The sequence below is a fragment of the Gobio gobio genome, assembly GCF_949357685.1.
Source record: "Gobio gobio genome assembly, chromosome: 17".
Classification (NCBI taxonomy): domain Eukaryota; kingdom Metazoa; phylum Chordata; class Actinopteri; order Cypriniformes; family Gobionidae; genus Gobio; species Gobio gobio.
In genome coordinates, this window is record NC_137110.1 from 6,727,489 (window position 1) to 6,752,610 (window position 25,122).

A 25,122-nucleotide genomic window follows, 5' to 3' on the forward strand; every position below is an offset into this window, starting at 1 on the left:
CGATTATTCAACATTTCCAGAGGATGTGATAAAAGTGACTTTTGAAACATTGGTTTTCGGTGGGCACGTACATATAAATCATAAAATGAGGAGTTGGATATGATGATCACCTAGAATATAAATACGGCTAAATATTTTTTTATCTACACTGCCGTTTACTATGTACACTAAAGCCCTATTCGGACAGTAATTGTTTCACATGTGGACGTCCGTAAAAATACATTTGCATGTGAAAAATACACCACCTCAGTGATAAAACTGGTGCATTCAGATGGCCAATTCTTCACAGTGGAGGAGCGAGGTTTGTGATCCTCTGAACCTGGGAACGCACTGCTCGCGTGGTCATTCACATGTTTGCCTGCTGTTAATAAAATGTCATATGCTTGGAATAATACGAATAAATTCACATACAAATAATATTCTAATTATTCAAATCTCCTATTTAAAAAAATAGAAAGATATAGACATGTTTTTTGTATTTTTTTGTCATCTCAAAAATATGGATGTCATTTAAAAATGTGGAAATGAGCGGAAATAAGTTAATACATTTACAAGAAATATTGTTCTTGTAAATACTTTTCAGCATTTCAGTAATAAATGTGTGGGGTAGATCTTTAAAATGCATTCCAATAACCACAACCGTACGGTGCTCCACAGGGGTCAATTTTTAAGTGATCTCTTTTTGAAAACTCTGATTCGGACGGCAATTAAATTATTTTGGTGTTTGTCTAAAAACAGTAGGTAATTCTGCCGGGGATTTTTACACAGGTGGTGGGAGAAAAACACTGACAGTCTGGATTTGGATGGCAATGAACTTTCTATTCATCAAAGAATTTTGAAAAATGTATCATGAGTTCCACAAAAAATATTAAGCAGCACAACTGTTTTCAACATTGCTAATAATGATTTTTGAACAACAAGCCAGCACGCTAGAATCGGTTCTCATTTTGATTTTTTTTTTTTATCAGTTCTCATTTTAAAAATTCTTGTGCCTTTTGTAATCTTGAATCAAAATAACTTCCCCTCACGCTTGCAGTGACATCTGTTCTCTTCTCTGATGCGTGAGGGCAAACCACAACCATCTAATGATCCAGTCAATTCTTCATGTACTTATTTGAAAACCCCTGATTTAGATCCAAAAATGTTTTAATATTACATAAATAAATTTTTTTTTTTTGCATGTTTCTGTAAATTTGAGGGAATGAGCAGTTTATGACAGAATATTGTCACTAGAATAGCTCATAGCTCAAGGCCACACAAACTCTCAGAGAGGAAAGAGATCCCCCATCCTTCCTTCCATTGGCATGTCATCTTTCCCAACATTGGGAAAACACCCTGTGGTCATACACTCCCTTTCATATGGAAGGGTGCTGCGGCTGCACAATCTGTCTCATCTCGTATTTAGGAGTAACATGACCTTCGATCCAGTGTCTCTTGGTTTAACAGTCACTGATTTTGAAAACTGAAAAGCAAGATCTGCATAAGGCTGGATTAGTGATATTTTCTTTAGCAGAATGTTTGCATTTCCTTGGTTTGAGTCGATCAGTGTTGGTCGTTATATTTGTATTTTCAACCATGCATTATTTTGTATTTCCAACTACCCAGTAACTTACTACCTAAATGAAAATAATTTCTTTCATTTGTGGTACCTCCCTCAGGGATGTGTTTTTTTTTCTTTCTTGTTTTTATACGGGTTTACGTATTTTCTGACCACATAAATTGCGTAAATCAGAGAGAATGTTTTTTTTTTTTGGTGGGATGCTGGTTATATAATAAACTGCAGAATGTTACATTTTCTAATACATTTATTTTATGCACGGATAGCTTTTAACAGTACTCGCGGTGCCATCTGCAGGACAGTATTAGCATGTTATCCAGGGTTCAAAGTGTCAAATGCGAGTAAAAATCGGCGACGGTGTAGGGCTGTTTAACGATTAATTGTGAGTCGCGACTAATCGCATCAAAAATAAAAGTTTGTATTTTCATAATATATCTGTGTGTGCTGTGTATAATTATGTATATTTGAATACACACGCATACATGTATATATTTAAGAAATAGTTGCGTGTATATACTGTATATATATTTAAATCATTTATATTATATATAAATATAATATTATTTTATATATAATTTTGGTTCCTTAAATATACACATGCATGTGTGTGTATTTATATATATATACATAATAATTATACACAGCACACACAGATATATTATGTAAATATAAACTTTTATTTTGGATGCGATTAGTCGCGATTAATCGTTAAACCGCCCGCCGGTGGTGTTACTCGCCCGTTGTCCGGTCCTTTATTTTGATATGAACTTTGACAATACATAGTGGTGAGAATGTGATATGGCTTGGTGTAATCATCAAATCTATAAAGGGCCAGATAAACAGGGCAAATTAGCGTGAGCGCGCAATTCCCAAAAAGCGCAGATGGGAGTGGAAAGTTCTGCACGTGATCTATAAACGACGCGCAAATTAAAGCGCACAATCTACCAGTTAGTGTCTGATTTAAGACATGCTTTTTTGGGCAGTAACTAATGGCACAAATATTAGTAAATTGACGAGCACAAACCTCACCTTGCACAATTATTTAAATACTCTCCTCCCATAAATGTTAATAATAACTCTGTCCACTCCTTTTCAGCTCTAATTTCTCACTGCGTGTCTTTAGTAAATCCTGACAGTAGTTTTTTTAATGCCAAAAGAGGGTTTGTGCTGAGATGTTAGTAAATGCTTCTCTGCGAGTGCTGTGTTAGAGTCGTGGATCATTTGCATTTGGGAATGCAAAATTCGTCATGAGAATCTTTTATAAATCTATTGTTGTCAACAAAGAGAAGCGATAAGGTCTCCCTGCGGGGCGTGGTCAGGTTTTCTTTTTTTTTGTCTTTAGCTGATCACATGCCTGCTCGCTCTAAGAGAATCCTTCACTATGATGTTAGTCATCTGCAGCAGCATGAGGAAAACATGGCCTTCGCTTGACACAGTCTGAATCATAAGATCGGGGCTGAATGAAGTGTTAGCATAAGCGATTCAGAGGCTAGCGCTTTTATATCACCACAGCACACCCATAAACCCATCGCGGTGCTATTTGATTCATTGCTGTAGCTCACACAGACGGTGAGAAAATGAGAATAAGTATGGCGTCTAGACCTGTGATGCGTCTCGGAGTGCACATTCATCTTTATAACTTACATTTGTGTTACTCAGAGGTCTATGGGGGCAGACCGCTCGGAAGACTTGGACGCTGTGTGGAGATCGTGAAGAAAAAGAGCATTGGATCTGAACGATTAAAACTCATGCACATTAGTATTCCAATGTCTTTGTTTTTGAGAGAACCAGGGCTCTGGATTTTCTGCTCTCTCTCTAGTGTTTGAATTAACTACATTTAAAAAATTATAATTAAATTGTATTTGTTTTAGTTAATACATTGACTCGCGTCATTGCTACTTTCAAGGCCAAGAAAGGTTGTAAAGACATCGTTAAAATAGTCCATGTGACTAGTTCAACCTTAACCAGTGTTAATTTTGACAGCAAATTTTGATTTAGTTTTAGTCCTAGTCTTTTGACTAAAATGCCATTTTAGTTTTAGTCATATTTTAGTCACCTGAATTGTTTTTAGTTTTAGTCTAGTTTTAGTCGACTAAATATCATAAGATTTTAGTACACTAAATGTACAGTATATTAAGTCTCCTAAAATCTGAGTTTAGTTAAATTGTAATACATTAAGCATTTAAGCATTTAACCGACTGTCACTTGAACTGACATTTTGACATCATTTTGTTTTTGACATAAAAAATACACGAAAGAGGTCTCAACTCACTGTTTTGTCTGTTTTTTAAAAACAGCTATATAGTTTTTATAACTTTGTATTTCTGTTTTAGTCAGTAGGCCATATCAGGTTAAGCTAAAGCTTCAAATAAGTTTGTTTATTTATTTATTTTAATTTTAGTTAACATTTATTTAATTTCAAGTAATGAAGTTTTGTTAAATGGTTTTAGTTAACTAACTATTAATTATAACCCTGATACTTTATTGAATATGTGTCAAATACTGGTCTTTCCTCCTGACTAAGAATTAAATGGGAATTAAATGAAATACAGTTTATTGTGTAACCAAAAACAAATATATAATGCGTGACTTTTAATAATAAACAAGCTCAAAATACACCGGGACTCTTATTTTGAAATGCTTGCGCCTCTGTTGCAGTTGCCAGTTGCAGCTGCTCATTCAAGTTCAGATGAGATAAAATATGCATTGTTACAACCGTCTAAAACATATTACTATATAAACAAAATAGTAAAGTAAACTAAACTAAACTAAAATGACAGTTGATTTTCGTCATAGTTTTTGTCATCCAACACTAGTTTTTATTTAGTTATCGTCTCGTTTTCGTCAGTGAAAAACAGTTGTTGACGAAAATTATTACAAATTATTCGTCAACGAAATTGACACTGACCTTAACCATTATTGGCCAGCTCCTGTGTCAGCATCACACGCAACAGAAATTGCTGAATAAAGTTTTTCTTTGCACAAAAAGTATAAAGTATTCCTGCTTCATAACATTAAGTTTGAACTACTGTAGTTGGATCCGTGACTAACCATCATCATCCTCATTATTATCAAGGCTCCTTTGCCCTACTTCTCCTAGAAAACCTGCACACCTGCCTCCTGCATGTGTTTATGGAGAGAAGGTGTCTGCTCATGACATCATAGCTTCCAGCCGTTCGGGGTTTCTAGACCTGAGGGAATGTCTCTCTGGCACACACACCTTTGTGTGAATGGCTCTGGATTATTTTACCCACACCTCCTTTCAAAATGAGGTTTGTTTTATGTGTTTAACAAGCTCCAACCAAACACCAGAGCTGTGCAACTTTTCTAAAAATGTGCATGGGTCATTCCGCTTAGTTCTACTTTTTCTTAACGTTATATCTTTGTGAAAAAAACTAACCAGTAAGCAACCCCTCAATGTTTAGTTTATCACTTTTTCGCATTTTTCTCCATTGGCTTGTAATCCATTTAAGTTCTGTAAGAGGAAACATGCTCCTGTAACATACTTCAGATAGAGCTGTATGTTTCCTAAGCCATTTGTCATGCAGACAGGCCGTGGGATTTATCAACAGACCTACTGACCTTTGCCCTTTAAACTTCAGATGACCCCAGCCTTAAGCTCTCCAACCCAACCCAGGTTCATTTTATCCTTTACTTTAGGCTATGTTTGAAGGTGTAATGGCTTTACAGCATCTAAACACACATGCAGGAACAGTCCAGCACACGGTCAATGCACTCAATGACCAGGGATCATCTCTTTTCTCGGAAGGTCAAAGGACTTTTATTGAGTTTCACAACCCTGACAAGAATTGCTTAAATCCCAAAAATGCATACGCAGCACATAAACTGACTTGCCAGAGGTTGTTTAGAATTACTGTGTTGCTTGTGCAATATTCATTTATCTGTTATTTAATGGATCTGATTCTGTTATTCTAATTAAAAATGCAACTTGGACTTTAAGAGGCATCCTCAGTTGTCAGGTGCATTTGTCACCAATGATTAATATTAGTTTTTCTTCAACCAATAGTGTCTAAATAGGGGGTCACTGAGATAAAGCTAGTAGTATTCACCAGGTCATGTGATCTCAACATGGCAGCATATCACTGTCGTCTTCATCTAATGTGAAACCTGTGATGATAACCTTACATCTGTCTTGCATGCCAACCAGATCAGGTGTCACAAAGGACACCTGAGGTTATTGTTAGCAATGGGGCGCGGTGAGGTCAGAGATGTGTGCTTGTACACGCCTTGCTGTTGCGTCCTGCACACAGCTGTCAGAATGCTCTCCTGTCAGTGGAATGCTAAAAATGTAGCCAAATGTATTTTTGAGACTGAGAAGAGCTGAAAACTGTCCATAAACATGAGGTTTTGCCATAGGAGAACAATTTTGGGTTCCCCGGGGAACCTTTCAGTGAACAGTCCTTAAAATAACCATGTTTTTCTTAATGTAAAGAACATTTAAAAAATGTTTAGTGAACCCTTTTTCACTAAACACCTGCAAAAGAAAAAGGTTCAATTTCATGTTAAAGGCTTTTCTTGGAGCCACAGATTCCAATAAAGAACAAAAAGAGCTTGCTAACAATATAAAATAAGGATTGAATATCACATCCCTGTCACGCACACTCACACATGGAGTCTGCTGAGAGATGAAAAAGAGAGGAAAAGCTTGGGTCATGTGTTTAAAGCTCCTCACGTGGTGTGTGCTGGCATGAGGTCGCTCTGACGCTGTAAACAAACCTCTAAATGTGATTAACCTCACATTTCTCCCTTTGCACTTCTTCAGTGCAGTTCAAGCACCAGGAGACAGCAGCAGTCATTTTAGGGTACGTTTGAGTGAATCCAGTCTCATATTTCGATCTGTTATATCATATACATACTGAATTATTTAGCCTATCCTGCTTTAAAGAAATCATTCGATATTAGTCATTGAAAAAGCCGTATTGGTTGACCACTGCTGTGTAGTAAAACTATCAAGTAGCAGTTGGACTTTAACTGAAACAGCATACAGTCCACCTGTGTACCATTACCACTGTCCCCAGATCTGTTGTCACGCCTGGACGCGAACGGCCAATGAAATCGGCACAGCATTGCAGCAAATATTTGCATGGTGTAAAGAGTCTATAGAAACTGCACTGCCTCCTAGTGGTTGACCATGATGAGTTTTAACCACTGATCTATATATATATATATATATATATATATATATATATATATATATATATATATATATATATATATATATATATATATATATATATATATGTATGACTGGATTGCTAATGACGTCATAAAAAGTGAAGCCACCTCGCCGCCATGTTGGTATTCCCTCACGTTTTATCGAATGAATGAGAAAACATCACCTAACGAGTCATTTTTTTATATCTGTAGTCTTACAACCCAACCACCCTAAAACTTTGAATGGTTATTTGTGGGATACTCTGCTGATTTAAAGTTTCGTTCATCTTCATTGCAGTAGCGAATATCAGATCAGCTGTATATATGATCTGATATTCGCAGAGACAATATATGTATTACAAATGTCAAAATGATTCTTCTGAAATCTGAATACAGATTTATGCTTTGTAAGGCATGTGCATACAGCTTAATCCGCCATGTACAGTTATTCACTGTGGTTAAGTAATTGTGTTATAATATTGTTTTTATTCATACAGTAACTGTAAATGATTCAAGTGTTTTTGTTAACAGCGAAGCACAAACGATTTTTAGTCAGTTTAGTACTTCAACTTTATTTCAGTTAAGGCAACATTTCAAATTTTCATTTAATTTAGGCTTTTCTAATATTTATGTTTTGTTTAATTTCAGCTTTATTTCAATGAATGAAATGTTAATCGTTTTAAATTTAGTTAACAATGACAACACTGGTTGCATTAGACTTTCCAACCAAGACTTTAATTTGACTGATTTTTGATCTCGTTGCTGCTCCAGAAAAACGAACTCCATCCACTTTCCCCTTAACGCTGGGTTCTTTGGGAAGCTGAATAGGGTTGTCTTGCCATGACAACCAAAAACACACTTCTTTGGTGACATTGTTGATTTCGTCCGTACGGCCCCTACAAGGAAATTCTGCCCTTGTTGACGTCACACAAACCCATACTTGGAAAAAAAACTTTCCTAAACTTGTGAGAAACCGGAAGGAGTATTTTTAGCATAAAACTCCATCAAACGTCCAACTCATGTTTAGCATGGGAATCCAAGTCTTTAACAGTGTAAAAAGCTCAGTATGCATGAAATGGCATCATACCCCCCTCCCTTTAAGAAACTGCTTGTTTGTACTGTTGCCAGTCTTTGGGATCCTATAATTGGTTGATGAAATGTGGTTGTGTTTGCGTAGGTAAAGACGAGGTGCGGATGCAGCTGGACAGCGCTCTTCAGGACGTCAACACACGCTATGCCGTGTTAGAGGACACGGAGAAGAGAGCGGTGTGTCGAGCTCTTATAGAGGAAAGAGGACGATTCTGCTCATTTGTCACCATGCTCAAACCTGTCCTGGTGAGTGCCTGAACAGACATAAAATATTTCATAATTTGTAAAGATATTTGGTATACTATGTGAATTTTAACATGCAAAGAAAGATTTTCTTGAATTGTAAAATACTTAACATTAAAACAAATCTGAGAAAAGGTTTTCCACCATGTATATTAAACAAAGATGGGAAAATGAGATTGGAATGAACATAACTGAGGATGATTGGTTAAATATATGTGAAACCATTGCTACTACTTCCAGCTCTGACTTATGGAGAGAATTTACTTGGAAAAATACATTAAGGTACTTTATTACTCCAAAGATCAGAGAACAACAGACTAAAAATTCTCAACATGGCAATTGCTGGAGGAAATGTGGACAGAAATCAGCAGGGCATTTTCACATCTTTTGGGGATGTTCTAAGATCACCCCTTACTGGACAGATATTATTGGATATATAAAAATGATATTGGGACTACAACTAGAAGAGACCTTTTCTGTGTTTTACCTTGGAAATATACCAAATGGGACAAGAAAGGAAGACCGATATCTGCTACAAATCTTACAAGCAGCAAGCAAGAAGGCCATTACATGTAAATGGCTGAACATAGACCCTCCTACCTCATCGCAGTGGATAGAAATTACAAACGAAATATACAACATGGAGAAACTGACCTTTTCATTAAGACATGCTTCGGAAAAAGGGGAAGGTTACTGGAAGAAATGGAAAACTTTCTTCAATAAGTAGATGCCATTTATATTATAAAATATATATAAATATCTCATTTAACATGTGTCTAGGGAACATGTTTCATTGCATTATGGCTTCACATTATAGTGTTTCATTGCATTGGTCGGTCTATCTGTCTGTTTGTTTATTTTATGTTCATTTTGGTTTAAAAGTAAAAGAAAAATGTAAAACCTTTAAAAATAAAGTAAAAAAAAAAAAAAAACATTAAAACACACATACTATCACATTTATTTGATGCTGTTTTTAATTAAACAGGATTATTCTCTTTACTGTATTACAATAAAACATCAAAATGCATTACAGTTATGAGAATTGGGGGAAATTTAAATAAAAAAAAATGTTCTTTATAAATTTCATGTATTTCTATTTCTTTTGATTTTGGGATGAACCTCGACACATTCATACTGGTGTACTGTGCGTTTCATATTTAATTCTGCATAAATATTGTGTGACGGGGTTTGTTTCTTTCTTGGTGATGTCAGGATGAAGAGATAAGCATGCTTGGGGAAGTCACCCACTTACAGACAATTCTAGAAGATCTTGGCAACCTGACGGCTGATCCCAACACACTGCCCCCTGCTAGTGAACAGGTACTGCATGTCTTCTAAATAGGCCAACATCTTACCACTTCATATCTCTCTCTGACTTCATCTTGTTTTGTTTACGCAGGTTATTCTCGATCTGAAAGGCTCGGACTACAGCTACTCGTATCAGACTCCACCCGCGTCTCCTAGCAACACGTTATCACGCAAGAGCAGCATCAGCAGGTGAGTTCAGGGTCAGGAAGAAATGCTCAATGATGCAAAAAGTGTTAGTTGGATTACAGATTAATGATAATACAGATTCAATTAATACTGTAGTGTTTTAGTTTTTTTTTACATTTTATAATGGACTGTTTTTTTTTTTTGCGGTAACCTTTAAGCTTCCTATAATAAGATACAACAAATGTAATTGTGTTTTAACTTATTGATTTGTTAAGTAGCTGTGTGATACATTTCTTTTGAATGTTTTGTTGTTGCATGTCCTGCAACAGTGACTAGCTACCCGAACATTACGCCTTGCATATATTATTATTTTTCTTTAAAGGGGTCATGACGTGCGAAATCAAATTTGACTTGATCTTTCACATATGAGAGATCTTTGTACCATTAAAACATCCTGCAAGTTTCACTTCCTCATTATAAATAAAGCATTTCTTTAGTCAAGCTCCAGATATGGCTTGTTTTGATATTGAGGGATCTATGACATCACACGGGCAAATACATTTGCATATGACTTCCTTCAGAGCAAGATGGATATTTATATATCATTGCACCATAGGCCCCGCCCACTGGCGCTCAGCCTCTTAAAGGGTTTGTTCACCCAAAAATGAAAATTATCCTATAATTTACTCACCCTCAAGTCATCCTAGGTGTATATGACATTCTTCTTTCAGCCAAACACAATCAGAGTTGTATTAAGAAAATATCCTGGCTCTTTCAAGCTTTATAATGGGAGTGAATGGCCTTGCGATGCGTTTTTGTAAGAAAAATATCCATATTTATAACTATAATCACTGGCTTCCGGTAACAGGTCAAGTTCTGGCGGAAGAGTCACCTCTGACCCGATGCACAATGTATTGACGAACGCGGAAGCACAGAGGATAGAGCAAAACAATACACTGGGCACAAATTAGTCCAGAAATGTGGGAGGAGCTTGAGTTTGTTGTCCAGCCCTATTTGTTTGAATTGTGAGAGGTCTTTACTACATCATGTGTCAGGTCAGAGGTCACTCTTCCGGAGGAACTAGACTCTCATACGGCATCACTTTGCTTCAGAAGGCAATGGATGGATGGATGGATGCGCTTTTTTGGGTTTCAAAATCGATGGTACCATTCACTCCCATTATAAAGCTTGTAAGAGCCAGGACTTTTTTAATACAACTCTGATTGTGTTTGGCTGAACAAAGAAATTCATATACATCTAGGATGTCTTGAGAGTGAGTAAATTATGGGATAATTTTCATTTTGGGGTGAACTAACCCTTTAACAGCTGACATTTGCCTACACTGGATGTGAGTGTCGCGTCAAAGCCAAATTGAACCTGTTATAATCACTGACGCTGTTGGTCAATAGCAGTGGGCGTTGATACTGTTTCCAATGCAGTGACATTAACCAATCATAACAGTGACCGTTTACTGACAAGCCTTAAAGGAGCCGCCCCTTAAAAACAGATCAGACAGTAGTGAAAATAACATTAACATTACACATGAACCCCAAGGAACATTTAAAATAAAATCCATGACATGACCCCTTTAAAATTGATAGGAAAAGTATGAGCGCAGATAGATTGCTGATCTCTTTCTGTCTCTCACAGTAACTACACCTCTGTGCGTCATGTCCCGTCTCTGGACTCCATCTCCAGCGCAGTGGATGGGCTTCACCTGCGAGCCCCAGACCCAACACGGGTATCACCACACCACAAAACTATTGGTCTAAAACTTACCTGGCCTATTTATGATGTACTAACCCTATGATACCCCTCATAGTTGAAATAATTTGCCACTCAAATCACACACACAACCTCATTCAGCCCAAAGAAGCAAATACGGCTGTAAGCATCATCGCAGCCTCCAGTCCGGTGTAGTGCATAATCCAAACCCCCCTCAAAATCAAAAACCAAATTGATCACGGATACATACGCATAATTAAACACTACCTCAGTGCAGATAATATAGCAGATTTAATGTCGTTTGTCTGGGTTTTACAGTATAATGAATACTATTTCACTGTTATGATGGCGAAAATATTAACACATAAAATGCTTAGTAATAAATTATAAGCATAATAAAACATTTATTATCCAATTCAACGTTTTACAAAAAAGTAGCATATGTTAATAATGTATCTAACTCTGAGAATGCTAAACTATAATGAAGTTTGCTATATTATGTGTAATATTTATGTTTATCAGACTGATCTATTGGCTAGGTTAACCATAAAAACACAAAGAAATGTTAAGGCAAGACACCACAGGTGAATAGGGTTAAAAATGCTTAAAATGCAAACAAATCAAATAACTAATTAAAAAGGCATTTATTTTCATATTTCAAGAACAAAAATCTGAACATTGGATAATACCAGAAGGCGAAAATCTCACTTTGAGAAAGAAGCCTTTAAAGATATGTATTGTAATTTGAAATATACAGACTAAATATATAAAGTGTTATAAAATAAACTCTTCAATGTGTATTCTAAGATATGTTATGGAAGTAAAATAGCCTAAAATCTCAACAACAACAAAAAAAACCCAATGGTTTTGTCCATAGTGTCTCTGCTTAGATTTGACCATTAGTAGCTGTCTTTTGTGATCATAATTTAAAAGATAGATTTCTTATCAGGCACTGAATAGAACACCAAAAAGCATTTCTTTCGGCCAAGAAATTCGTTTAAGAGTCCAAGAGGGTTTAGATTTTGACGGAGGCTTGGATTGGACACCGTCTAATCTCATCTTTCTCTTGTCCCACTCCTCTCTGCCCCTCACCTCCATCTCCCAGCGCTCACGCAGTCCTCTCCTCCTGGTCGGAGGGGAGGAAGGCGCTCGCTCTCTCAGCGAGGGGAATTCTCCCACAATCCCTCGCACCGGCCAGCGTGGCCCACACCTCCGGCACAGGAGCACTGTGAGCATAGACTCAGTGTAGTGTAGTGCTGTGTGTGTGTGTGTGTGTGTGTGTGTGTGTGTGTGTGTGTGTGTGTGTGTGACTGTGAATGGATTCATTACTGTTGCATGTACTACTGGACACTTGCCTCTTATGTGTTTGTCATTGTGCATGTGTGGAGGTGGTATCTGTGTGAAGGTAGAGAGCGCCCTCTGCTGGCCATTTTAGAGGTACACTGTCTGATAACTTTGAGAAAACAAGCAATTTTAGATGATTTTCTGATTATCAGACCCCGTTTCTTAAATCAAACACTAACCACTAACCTGCATGCTGCTTCAAACCTCTTATAGGCCCATCTGAACTTTTACCAAACTGTCATTAAAGTCAACATGTAATAATAAATGACTATTTATATACGTTTAATGTTAACTAGTTATCTAATAGCTTTTTAGTAGGAGTGTACAATGTATTGGGTCACAATATATCGCAATACAAATATATGCATCATAGCAACAATATGTATTGTGTACAGTTGACCTAAAATGGAAGTTTAGACCGATTTTATTTAGCATCAAATGTGGTAATGGCGCGACAAATATGATAAACCCAAAAGGTCACACATTTAAGGTTCTGTGTTTATTACTCTATTATTAATATATATTATTAAAAATCATGAATATTTCTATTGCCGACACCGTTTACCTGTCATGAGGAAGAAGTCCGTTTCTGATTTAATACCAAATTTAGCATTTACTTTTTATTATAACCTTAATTTAATTCAATATGATATTATAACAACAGCTTATCATGTCTTAGAAGTAATCATTTAATAAAAACATTTTCAGTACTGAGTATCAAATCGAGTGAATTGTTACACTTCTAATTAGGAGTTGTTTTATGCGACTGTCGTAGGTAATGCAGACTTTATAAAATGTGAAATAAGTGATTTAATGCTGATTAGCGTTATTAGAATAAAGGGTTCTGCAATAATAGCAAATAATGGCCATTTGAAAAGAAGCATTAGCATTGGGTTGCAATGGTTAAAAAACCTCCACAGTCCACTGCAAACTCACATTCGGGTCTGAAACGCCCACTTTTCACAATCCAATCAATTCCTAATGGATAAAATTAAGTCCCACCCTACATGTTATTTTATCGAAATCGGTTTGAACACCATTTTATGTTGACTTTAAGGGTGTTTTCATGCCTGTAGATCGTTTGCTTTGTTCCCAAACAGGGACTTAATTTGTTACTTTGGGTGCGTTCACACTTGTCATGTTTGGTTGGATTAAAATGAACCCTGGTGCGATTGCTCGGTTAGTGCGGTTCATTTGAACATATGTGAACGCTGCCATCTGAACCCTGGTGCGCACCAAACAAGCGGACGAGACGCTAAAAAGATGGGTCTCGATCCGCTTCCCAAACAACTCTGGTGCGGTTCGACTGATATATGAACGCAACACTGACCAAAGACATGTAAACCAACCAAAAACAGGACGTGATGTCACAACATGCGACGCTACAAGTCAGCTGATTTGATGACACTGAAAGATCAGTGTATCCAAAATGAGTAGAGGGCAAACGTGGAGCAACGAGGAGGTAAAGTGCCTCATCAATATATGCAGATCTGCATTTCTGCATACAAGGGAGGAAATCCTGCTGCTGTTTTGAATGTTTTGAACATTTCATGAGCTCTTCGGTAGTTCTCTGTGGGTAAAAATAAAACCATATACACGCCTAAAATGATTGCGTCTTGAATGTTCGGTAAGCAAGCTCTGTCGCGAAATATACCTCATAAAAGCCGACCAATCAGGTTGTGACCGTATCCCTATGCCTTTGGTTCGGTAACTTTAGGTTCGCTGTTAAAAATGCCAGTGTGAACGCTAAGCGGACCGGGACTATATGTTTTGTTTTTGTTTTTTGGTACGAACCAAACGAACCGAACTACAAGTGTGAACTTGCATTTTCTACTTGGTTTGGTAGTAACCAAAGGCATTTCAAAGTTCAAGATGGATTGACAAGTTCGCTCCATGGGCTTATTGTGTCTTTATCTGTAGCTGTTAAGACACACGCAAACACTTATACGACTGTAGCCATCATTCCCGCTCTAAATTATATATATATTTAAAGGAACTGTATGTAGGATTGTGGCCAAAACTGGTACTGCAATCACTTTCAAATGACTGTAGAGCGGTGTATCCCCTCTCGCCCTCCCCCCTGACTCGAGGTTGCCAGATAGGCTGCAGGATCCAGCAGGAACGTAGGCTGCTAAAAGTTTGTAGCTTGGTTGTGGTAACTAGAGCAGAGCTGGCACCGGAATGCCGAAACACTACTGACTTTGTGATTGGTAGATAGGTGGAGGGTGGCGCTTCAGGACAAAACACATGTCAACATCAACATCAGTTGAGGGCTGCAACTTCACTTTTAAATGACAATATCCTGGCCGGACAACTGTTGTCAGTGATATAAGTATTTGAAATTAACATGATTTCTTAATGTCTATTGACATATCAGGGCCATTTTATGATTCATTGAAATACATTTCTTACATACAGTTCCTTTAATTATATATAAAATTAGATGCATGTAATTTATAATGAAGTTAGATTGGGAATCAAGGCTCTGTCGGGACAGCATTCTTGCAATGCATGAAGAAGAGCAATAACAAGGGCTGCCACTAACGACTATTTTTATATCGATAAATCTATCGACTAATTTATCGATTAATCTATCGACTAATTTATCACAATAATTTTCAACAATTTTACTTAAAAACATTTAACTTGCAACGTTGGCATTCAGTAGTGTACTATAAAAAAAAGCATAAATGTAAACAAGCCCTTGACAAAATGTAAAATTAAAAGAGTAAAAATGTAAAAGGGTACAAATTTGTAAACCAACATAACAAAAAAAAAAGAGAATATCAGCAAATACTTTTTATATAGAATAGTGTTGTCACGATATCAAAATTATCACTTCGATACGATACCAGACTAAAATACCTCAATACCGATACTGAATCAATACCATGGCAAAAAACTGTAAAAGTAATTGAATAATATGACAGAACTTACTATTCATTGTTTTATCATTATTTTAGGGGGAAAAAAAACCCCTAAAAACTGATTTGGCTGGCATGTTCCTGCCCTGCCCTGCTTTACACAGAATATTAGGTCCGGCCCTTTAAAGGATTAGTTCGCTTTTAAATAAACTTTTGCCGATAATTTACTCACCCCCATGTCATCCAAGATGTCCATGTCTTTCTTTCTGCAGTCGAAAAGAAATTAAGGTTTTGGATGAAAACATTCCAGGGGTTTCCTCCATATAATGGACTTCAGTGGGCTGCAAACAGTTCAAGGTCAAATGACAGTTTCAGTGCAGCTTCAAAGGACTTTAAACGATACCAAACAACACCAGACGATGAATAAGGCTCTTGTCTAGCGAAACGATCAGTTTCTGCGAGAAACCGAGCAGTATTTATGCTATTATTTTACCTCTTAACAGAGGAACGCGATCGTCTCTGAGCTCCGCCAAAACTTCCGGAGAGTGAGGTCAAATTAGATTGGGGTCATAGATGTATATGTAGATGCCTCATTAGCGACTGCACGGATCAGTAGAATGAGGCATCTACTATCGATATATCTATAACCACGATCGAATTTGACCTCACACCCCGGAAGTGATGGTGGAGTAAAGTACCGGTACTAATACAATTTCATATCGTACCAAACTTACCCAGTCGACTAAAAATATTGACGTCGACTAATTAACAGCGTCGACGCAGTCGATTGTATCGACCAATCACGACAGGCCTAGCAATAACACTTCAACATTTTAAGATGAAGAGGCATAACTAATGGTTTTCATAACTAATGTGCTCACTCACAGAATCAGACACTGCTGCTTTTTATATAACACACTTCCCAATTTTTGGTCTGTTGGGCGGGATTGCTTTCTCACCTCCATCAAACCGAGACCACCTGGTTTAGGCGATCTCAGAGCGATTGTTTTGTTTTAGTGTGGATCCGAGTGTGATTGCCATGTTCATATATGCCTAAACGAACCCAACTAAGGGAGAAAACGCACCAGGTTCCAAACGAGCCAGATGTGAAAACACCCTAAATCTGTATTATCTTGTGACTACAGTGTCATAGTGATTTGGTTCTTACCTGTACCAAGTTGACATGGACTAACGGAGTATATCTGTGTTTAGGATCAAGGCCAGAACTCTCCTGGCACGGAGAACGGGACCTCCATGCCCCCACTACACAAAGCTTACAGCGGGTATGAGGAGAAGGCCAGGACACTGTCCATGTCTGGCAAGGTACATGCTCATTTTAATGCAGGTTTCTCTTTTAATGAACTAAAAGTACCTTTTGATTGTACTGGAGTTATGGTGGCTGACTTCGCCCTTCCCAACTCTCATTGGCTCGCGCTCCTGTCCGCAGCCGCAGTCGGCCAGGGAGCAGCTGGCTCTTACTCTGGGAGGCGGGCTTAATTCAGAAGCTCCTCGGACCAGCCGAGATTCCCTCCACTGCTCTAGCGGATACAGCACCCAGACGACTACGCCATCCTGCTCGGAGGACACCATTCCCTCGCAGCATGGTCAGTGCGCGTGCACGTACACACACATGCATGAGCTTTTTCACATTTATTCTGTAATTTCCCTTTCAAGTCTTCAATGCACTCACTTGGAGAGTTTATCAAAATCTTGATTTCTTTTTCTCCTTTTGTGTTTTTGAATGTCATTTTCCCGCTTTATGTCTTGACACCTTTACGTCGTTTTTTCAGCACAGTAATCTGATTTGTGGTTTGTGTAGGCATTAAATGTCCCTTTATGGCATTATAGGCCAATATTAGACCAAATCTGATGCGCTTGCACAAATCACAGGCTTAGATTGCTGTCCAAAGTGCGTGTTTTTGGCCCTTTGTATATATGTTAAATGTACTTTATTGTTCTTTTACAGCGGTAAAGAAAGAACCTCCTCTATATGGTAGGTTTCTGAATGTCATTGCATAGATTTGATTATTCTCATTGTGATCATATACCAATAATAAACATTAAATGTCTTTATTTTAGGAAATCCATGTCATATTGCAGGCGTGCCTTTGTTGAACGAGTGTTATCTGTATGCGTAAGCTTTGAGTGTGTGCGAGCGACCATGAGATACAACATCTCGTCAGTTGTCAAGTCTATTATCCACCTTGTCATGTTCGAGTGTAACTGAAAGACGCACCTTCTAACAGAGCTTTTGTGTGTCTGTTGTGTTCATTTTTGGGAGGTAATCCATTATTGTAGTCTTCATGCAACATTTTTTAGGGCTGTCAATTTAGTGCACTTAATGTGTTTTAAGATGTTATTTTAAAATGTATATTTGCGTTTTTTTCTTCTTTTTATTTAATTTAATGCAGGCATTCATAAATTAGCTTTTTTTGTCAAAAGGATACTTTTTAAAAACATTTTTATATGCATCATAAGTTTGCATTTTGGATGTTGGTCCACTGGAAAAGTATAAAATTTTTATATGCATTTTAGGGCTGGGTATATCGTTTATTTTAGATATATATCAGATACAGTACATGGCAAATTTTCTCAAGGAAAACAAATCTCTGAACTAATGCTGTAAACTATGGGAGTCAGTTGTTAGCCTACTATAATATTGAAGGTCAAAATTAACTGATTTGTATACAAACACTTAAATTACACTCAATTATGTTTTGTTTTTTATAATAATAAAGTTATTATATTAACTTTTCAATTACATAATCATATTTCTACTCCAATTAGTTTTTTTGAAATAATATAATTTTTTAAAATTATATTTAAATGGTGGCGGTCATAAAAACTTGCCAGATTTATTCATACTTGCATTAATTATGGAAGAACATTTAAAATTATAAGGAATATGTAATATGGTGCATATATTTAGCAAAATGCTCCTCTCTAGAGTTATTTTTTCTAGCTGTCTAACGAGTTTATGGACACTGGATATGGTTTTTAAAATAAATCCAGAATGCTGAGGTAAATGAGACATTACAAGCTGTTTTACTGACGTCTTTCCGTGGTTGAAACACTGATTGAGCGATTCCGTGCGACGTGATACAGATTTCACTAAGTTGTACTGTATCTTTAAACAAACTTTCAGATACTCATTCATGTTTATTTCGCGCTGTAACTGGTATTAAGGCGGAAGAGAAGATCCGTTCATCCGCTTCTCTTGAGCTGAGCTGCCACAGCGACCAAAACGGTATTTATGTTTTCGAATTTCATAATAAAATGTACGCAATTTGAAATCTGAGACTTTGTTTCATATGGATAGTAACAAAGCACAAAGATTATTGAGATTTATTGGATGGGAGGCTCGCTACAATGTCCCGTTCATTCATCAACTGAAAGCAGGATAGACTAATTGATTCTTGGGATTTAAGAATTAATATAATTTGTAAAAAATGAGAATCGATTCATATCAAGAATTTTTTTTTTTTTACCCAGCCCTAATGCATTTTATTTTTATAGGCATTTTATAATATATATACACTCACCTAAAGGATTATTAGGAACACCATACTAATACTGTGTTTGACCCCCTTTCGCCTTCAGAACTGCCTTAATTCTACGTGGCATTGATTCAACAAGGTGCTGAAAGCATTCTTTAGAAATGTTGGCCCATATTGATAGGATAGCATCTTGCAGTTGATGGAGATTTGTGGGATGCACATCCAGGGCACGAAGCTCCCGTTCCACCACATCCCAAAGATGCTCTATTGGGTTGAGATCTGGTGACTGTGGGGGCCATTTTAGTACAGTGAACTCATTGTCATGTTCAAGAAACCAATTTGAATTGATTCGAGATTTGTGACATGGTGCATTATCCAGCTGGAAGTAGCCATCAGAGGATGGGGACATGGTGGTCACAAAGGGATGGACATGGTCAGAAACAATGCTCAGGTAGGCCGTGGCATTTAAACGATGCCCAATTGGCACTAATGGGCCTAAAGTGTGCCAAGAAAACATCCCCCACACCATTACACCACCACCACCAGCCTGCACAGTGGTAACAAGGCATGATGGATCCATGTTCTCGTTCTGTTTACGCCAAATTCTGACTCTACCATCTGAATGTCTCAACAGAAATCGAGACTCATCAGACCAGGCAACATTTTTCCAGTCTTCAACTGTCCAATTTTGGTGAGCTTGTGCAAATTGTAGCCTCTTTTTCCTATTTGTAGTGGAGATGAGTGGTACCCGGTGGGGTCTTCTGCTGTTGTAGCCCATCCGCCTCAAGGTTGTGCGTGTTGTGGCTTCACAAATGCTTTGCTGCATACCTCGGTTGTAATGAGTGGTTATTTTAGTCAAAGTTGCTCTTCTATCAGCTTGAATCAGTCGGCCCATTCTCCTCTGACCTCTAGCATCAACAAGGCATTTTCGCCCACAGGACTGCCGCATACTGGATGTTTTTCCCTTTTCACACCATTCTTTGTAAACCCTAGAAATGGTTGTGCGTGAAAATCCCAGTAACTGAGCAGATTGTGAAATACTCAGACCGGCCCGTCTGGCACCAACAACCATGCCACGCTCAAAATTGCTTAAATCACCTTTCTTTCCCATACTGACATTCAGTTTGGAGTTCAGGAGATTGTCTTGACCAGGACCACACCCCTAAATGCATTGAAGCAACTGCCATGTGATTGGTTGATTAGATAATTGCATTAATGAGAAATTGAACAGGTGTTCCTAATAATCCTTTAGGTGAGTGTATATACGCCCACTCTATAAAATATAGTATAAAATGTATACAATTTGTATACAAAATGTATACAAAATTAAATGTGTATTAAAAACATCACACAAGGTCAGGCAAGTCAAAACACATGTACTGATCAGCAAAGGTAAGATGTAGTGACAGCACAGCCCTGTCCTCATAGAACTTGTGATAGGCCGCAAACACTCTCTCACGCCATTGGGTCATCTTTATTGTCAAGCCCTGACTTCTTCCACTGTCATTCCCCGCATATGTATTTTCAGCTTCAATTACTTTTTTAATCTCATTGTTTTTTTCTTCTTCTAAACAACGCAGAAGTGCTATCATTCAACATTAATGATCGTGCGACTCTTCTCTCTTTCAGACTATGACTACATCTCTCTGCACGGAGGAGAGGACGCCCACAGCCAGTCTGAATTTGATAAATCTTCCACAATTCCTCGCAACAGCGACTTAAGTCTTAATTACCGTAAAATGTTTATAAGCAAGAGGCCGGCGTCTACTGTCAGTCTGCTGATGGATCCGGAGCCTATAGGACCCCACACGGCCACCATCCGCCGTAAACCCTCCAGCAAACCCAATATCCGCCGCGGGACCATCAGTGGAGGAGTGCCTATACCCATCTCCACACCACAGGTTATTCATCTACTGAAACTTAAAGACTGCACAGGACACCTACTGGAATATCTTTAGGGGCAGTTGTGGCCTAATGGTTAGAGAGTCGGACTTCGAGGATTTTTACGATTACATTATAACATTAATACATTATAATCTCTCTGATTAGATTAAACTATACTACCGTTCAAAAGTTTGGTCAGTAAGATTTGTTATGTTATTTTTAGTGCTGTCAAAATTTGCGCTTTAATGCGTGCAATTATTATTATTTTTTGGCTAGCGTTACATTACATGATTGTGCTCTTATTCCAGCAAGTGCTGTTAAAACATTCAATTAATGTTATTGTTCATTCAAGCGTGAAAGATTTTGATTCTGGCGCGCTGTCTGCGCACGATACTGGCATGAGTCTTTCTGTGCGTTGTGTGTCACATAGACAGACATCTCGTTCTCTTTTGTCTTGTCACGCTTGAACGAACAATAACACACACAATTACACCGTGTCCTAACTACATGTGATGCCGCGTCACGTGATAAAAGGAATATTTTCCATGTTAATTCTAGTTTTTGTCCTAACCAGCCGCGATGGCGACACGCGATGAATCCATTTTTTAAAAACGGTTTCTATTTCTGCAACGTCGCGGCTGGAACAACAACACAAAACATGGCAATGATAATCTCAGGTAGTGTTTATGTGCTTTATTTAATGTTAAAAGCGTGACAAAATGTGACTTTGAATTTATCATTTAGTACTCCCAGCTTTGTTAGCTGTACTAAAAGCAACAATGGATAATTCACCTCAGATCTTGAAATTAAACAAATTGAAACAAGAATGTTCAAACTGTGAACAAACAAGTATATTCTATGACAAAGATTGTTTTAGTAACTCAGAGTATGTACTTTTAGTAATGTTTAAATGGTGTAATATTTGTGAATTTGATTATGTACTTATCCATTTCCTTGCGAGTGCCGATGAGATTAATCTCTGGTGCCGTACACTTGCCGCGAGAGCCCCGCCCACACGTTGTTCTGATTGGCTGTGGTTTTTGATTGATTTGTTGCATCTCACATCACGTCTGGTGTGGACAGCAGCGCGTCGCGTGTAGTTAGGACACGGTGCTATGTTAAAAAAATGCCCATCATTAATGTTTTTTAAAAATCTATTTCAGAGACATCAGTAGTATCAGTGACACTGGCCTTCATTCATAAAAAGATGCCATTACAACAAACATTTTTAATACTGTCTTTAAGTTGTTTCTACATTAATTTGGAGAGTAACTGTGAAATTATTACAACACAAAAATATTAATAACTCAGATGTTTTTAATCGCGATTAATTACTGAAAAAATGTGTGATTAATTAGTTACTTTTTTTTTCTTTTATAAATTAATAGTTATTCAGCAAGGATGGGTTAAATTGGTCAGAATACAGTATCAAAATATTGTTATTTTGAAGTTTATTCATAAAATAATCCAGTGAAAATCCCAGTTTTTACAAAAAATATTAAGCAGCACAACTGTTTTCAACTGTGATGATGATAAATGTTTCTTAAACTGCAAATCATCATATTTGGATGATTTCTAAAGAATCATGTGACTGAAGACTGAAGTGATAAATTTAGATTTGCAATAAATTGCTTTAAAATATATTTAAAAATAGAAAAGTTATTTTAAATTGTATTAATATTTCACAGTATTACAGTATTTTTGATCAAATAAATGCAGCCTTGGCGAGTAGTATGTATCCAATATTTTATTGTTCTAATGCTAAACAATTATGGTTCTAGTACTGGAAAAATTAAACAAGAACCAAATCCTGTGTGAGTTTTAATTGGGATCTTTTTTTATTCTAAGGCCGCGTGTCCACCAAAGTGTTTTTTCACACGGATGGCTGGCGTATTCAATTGTTTTCAATGGGAGCGCCGCGTTTTTAGAATGCCATGAGCGTGACGATGCTTTTTTTACTGGTCGGCGAGAGTTGAAGAATGCTCAACTTTGAGTAAACACAGCGCTCATCACTGTCACTTTTCACCCAGCCGTCCAATCAGAGTGGAGGAGGGGCGGGACAAATAGAACACAGACCAACCGCAACATTCTGCTTTTACTATACAATGTCAACAGATGACAACAAGCAGTATAATAATGGAACAAAATAATTAAAAACAAGAGCCAGAGCAAATACTTTACATTGTATCAGCATTTTTATATAGAATCAATACAGAAACACACTATGTGAAATGAGATACTAGTAACACTTCCGCAGATATTCCACATCATAACAGGGCATAGAGTCTCAACTGAAAAAAAACGCTGCTCTGCCAAAATGCTCTCAAGCGCCCACAGCGAGATGTTTTCAGCAGAGCGCCTAGTGTTTTCAGCCAGCTAAAAACGCTTTGGTGGACACGCTGCCTTAGGACAGTTCTTCTGAAGTTATGATCGAAAGTTGGAATCCTGTCAAATTTTTGCATATGTGTTTTTTACAGTTCTATTGAGTGTTTTAAAGAGAACCTTTTCATTCTTATTGTAGGTGCCGCTGAAGGCCTCCGTTTCCACCGCTGGCCTGAGCGGCAGTGAGGAGACCATGGGCCCTCCTGGGGGGATTCAGAGCAACCGCTTACCCGGCTCTGACCTGGCTCACGCCAGACACAATCTCTGCACGTCTACTCAGAGTCTGAGTGCAATGCCGCCTCCATACTATTCCATGTTCCCTGGCCAGCCACCAGCGGGCAGTGCTGAGCCGATGTATCAAATGAGCAAGCAACAGCAGTACGCGCTGCACCAACAGCAACAAAGGCAGTATCAACAGCAACAGCTGCAACACCAATATCAGCAACAACACAATCAACAGCAATACAACCAACAACAGTACAATCACCAACAGCAATATAACCAACCGCAGGAGCCGCAATATCAAGAGATACAACAAAAAGAGCTCCAGCAGAAACTCAAACGCCAGTGTCTGCTGCAGCAACATCAAATCCAGCAGCAGATTCAAAACACGGCCGCTCACAATTCCAGCGTGCCAATTGAAAGTGGGCGGCTCAATTCCGCCCAGCCGCCCGCGGTGGACCATACCGACAGCGCTCCTGACCCGGGCAGCGGAGGCGACATGTTGAGCTTGATCCGCAGAGGAGTCAAATTACGCCGGACACTCACCAACGATCGTTCGGCACCTTTAATCACCCCCAACCATCTCAACTGATTTTATTTTTTGGAATTTGTCTGTGGCTTTTTATGGTTGCTTTTTCCGTCTTTTTCGCTTTGCGACTTTTTTCGTGCCTTTTATTGTTGCCGTTTGCGTTGGTTTTTTTGTAAGTGGAGGCAAAACTGTTGACTCTTGCCACATGAGAAGGCGTTTGATTTAACTACACTGTGTGCTCGAAGAACAAACGTTTTGCCGTGTCCTTGCGAATGTTGCCTCTCAAATTAAAGTTAATTCTGCAGGCTGTTTGCTTACATATATATGTGTACTTATATATATACAGATATATATATATATGTATTTAGAGATCTAGATCGAACATCGGAGCTTAAGATATATATTAAAGATATTTGTTTGTCGTATTCGCAAAGATAAAGCACTCGACCTCCTGGTTAGAGATCAAAAACTTCTGTATATATTAGTGAAACAATTGAAAGACTGTTGTATTATTAATAATTTCGATTTCTTGTTTGTTTTCAAATTAGACAAAGCAGCACTAGGCGTCTATTTTTGTACAGTTTAGGGTAACAGAAAACTGCACCACTGCCTTTAATCTGCCCAATGACTGGATGCGAATGCAGCCAATGAGAGGAGTGGCGGGAGGGAAGGAGCGATGTGATTGGGTGGATGAATGAAGGACTGGAATAGTGGAACTTATTTGTGTTGCTTATGACTGTGAGAGCTTACAAAGGCATCACTGTGGTTATTTATTCAATTTGTTTGATTCTGAATCATTTTTAATCGTTTGTTTACCAAAGCTTTAATGCTGTAGCCCCGTAGATGCGTATAAACCTGCTCTCCTGGAGGATTTGCTATAAAGACTCTATTCATAAAACCTCAAACTTGTGGCCCGTTTTTGTCTTTGAAGCAAAAAACTTTTGTTACATGACAATAAAGTGAACGACTATCAAATCGATTTGTTTCAGAGTGAAGTGCGGCATTGCGTTCTTTTACACGCAAGCAGCTAATGATTCGGTTGCTTAAAACGTGTATTTGGGAATGCAACTCATAGATATATACACATAGATTCCTCATTAGCGGCCATTTCAAAGCCGTCCGCCATATTGGAACAGTCAAGCCGGTCTGTGAACATTCGAAATCAAGTTGGCTGGG

General features: G+C 37.9%; 1 protein-coding gene across 3 annotated transcripts in view; it reads left to right on the forward strand.

The window, feature by feature from the left end:
• mtss1 (MTSS I-BAR domain containing 1) overlaps window positions 1-24,918 on the forward strand; it is a 94,399-nt gene extending 69,481 nt beyond the window's left edge. Inside the window, exons 7-15 of one of the 3 annotated variants that reach the window (XM_079841651.1) lie at window positions 7,911-8,068; window positions 9,278-9,385; window positions 9,465-9,562; window positions 11,150-11,240; window positions 16,645-16,755; window positions 16,880-17,036; window positions 17,399-17,425; window positions 20,559-20,830; window positions 23,335-24,912. In XM_079841651.1, coding sequence (XP_079697777.1) covers window positions 7,911-8,068; window positions 9,278-9,385; window positions 9,465-9,562; window positions 11,150-11,240; window positions 16,645-16,755; window positions 16,880-17,036; window positions 17,399-17,425; window positions 20,559-20,830; window positions 23,335-24,009 — 1,697 coding nt within the window. In that variant the 3' untranslated portion in view covers window positions 24,010-24,912. Of the gene's footprint in view, window positions 1-7,910; window positions 8,069-9,277; window positions 9,386-9,464; window positions 9,563-11,149; window positions 11,241-16,644; window positions 16,756-16,879; window positions 17,037-17,398; window positions 17,426-20,558; window positions 20,831-23,334 lie in introns of all 3 variants that reach the window. The other 2 variants (XM_079841652.1, XM_079841653.1) reach the window with 2 other exon arrangements.
• Window positions 24,919-25,122: the final 204 nt, after the last annotated feature.